Here is a 1,253-nt window from a genome sequence, read left to right as displayed (position 1 = left end):
GGTAAACGGGTAAATGGGTAAGTGTCATGGGTCAGCGTGGTTGGTAAAAGAATTAGTTAACGTGACTTCGTTCAGTTAAACCCGTCTTAACAAGTTTACGAATAACTCGATCTTACGATATCAATACGACTAGACAATTAACTCGACTCAATTAGCGATATAAAATACGGAGTATTACAGTCTTCCCCCCTTAAAATGAACTTCGTCCCGAAGTTCACTCATCTAGTAAACCCCCCCACGCATCGATGTGGGCACCAAAACAGATTTTCTAAAGTAGATAACTCATGGATTTAGGTCAGAAACAAAATGTTACATTCTACCCTCCTAAAAAGAAAGTTACGTCCCGGAACTTACCTCATGCAAACAGGTGTGGATAGCTTTCCCTCATGGAAGCCTCAGTCTCCCATGTAGCTTCCTCAACATTGTGCTTAGTCCACAAGACTTTCACCAAAGCTGTCTCCCCATTCCTGGTCTTCCTCACCTTCCTGTCCAAAATCTCCTTAGGTGTCTCCAGATAGGACAACTGCTCATCCACCTCGATCACCTCAGGACTCAACACATGTGATGGATCGCTCAGGTACCTCCGCAACTGGGAAACATGAAAGACATTGTGAACTCTGGCTAACGCTGGTGGCAAAGCTAAACGATAGGCCACCTCTCCAACTCTGTCCAAAATCTCATAAGGTCCGATGAATTTCTGACTCAGCTTTCCTCGCTTCCCGAACCTCATAACTCCCTTCATTGGCGACACTTTGAGTAGTACTTTCTCTCCCACCTCGAAAGAAATGTCACTTCTCCTAGTGTCAGCATAGCTTTTCTGTCTGTCCTGAGAAGCTCTCATCTTTTGCCTGATAATCTGTACCTGTTCAACCATCTCCTGAATCATCTCTGGTCCCAAAATGACAGCGTCTGATCGATCATCCCAACACACAGGACTCCTGCATTTCCTACCATAAAGTGCCTCAAAAGGTGCCATCCCAATACTAGCGTGATAACTGTTGTTGTAAGAAAACTCGATCAACCCCAGTCTGTCCTCCCAAGATCCGCCAAACTCTAGAACACAAGCTCTCAACATATCCTCGAGGGTTTGAATAGTCCTCTCTGTCTGACCGTCAGTAGCAGGATGGAAAGCGGTGCTCATCTTCAGTTGAGTACCCATCAATGACTGCAATTCCTGCCAGAACTTGGATAGAAACCAGGAATCTCTGTCGGAAACGATATCCTTCCTCAATATCCCTAGCAACCTGTCGAAT

The 1,253-nt window shown here is 45.3% G+C and overlaps 1 protein-coding gene across 1 annotated transcript; it reads right to left on the bottom strand.

Annotated features, from left to right (window-relative positions):
• Nucleotides 1-355: 355 nt before the first annotated feature.
• LOC141590520 (uncharacterized) lies at nucleotides 356-886 on the bottom strand. The gene is made up of 2 exons (XM_074411108.1): nucleotides 764-886; nucleotides 356-589 (listed from the first exon to the last, which is right to left on the bottom strand). Exons 1-2 carry the CDS (start codon nucleotides 884-886, stop codon nucleotides 356-358), a joined length of 357 nt encoding a protein of 118 aa, XP_074267209.1.
• Nucleotides 887-1,253: the final 367 nt, after the last annotated feature.

The sequence above is a fragment of the Silene latifolia genome, chromosome 7 (assembly GCF_048544455.1).
Source record: "Silene latifolia isolate original U9 population chromosome 7, ASM4854445v1, whole genome shotgun sequence".
Lineage (NCBI taxonomy): Eukaryota > Viridiplantae > Streptophyta > Magnoliopsida > Caryophyllales > Caryophyllaceae > Silene > Silene latifolia.
Note: the sequence above shows the minus strand (reverse complement) of the source record. Positions and strands in the feature narration are given on the sequence as shown.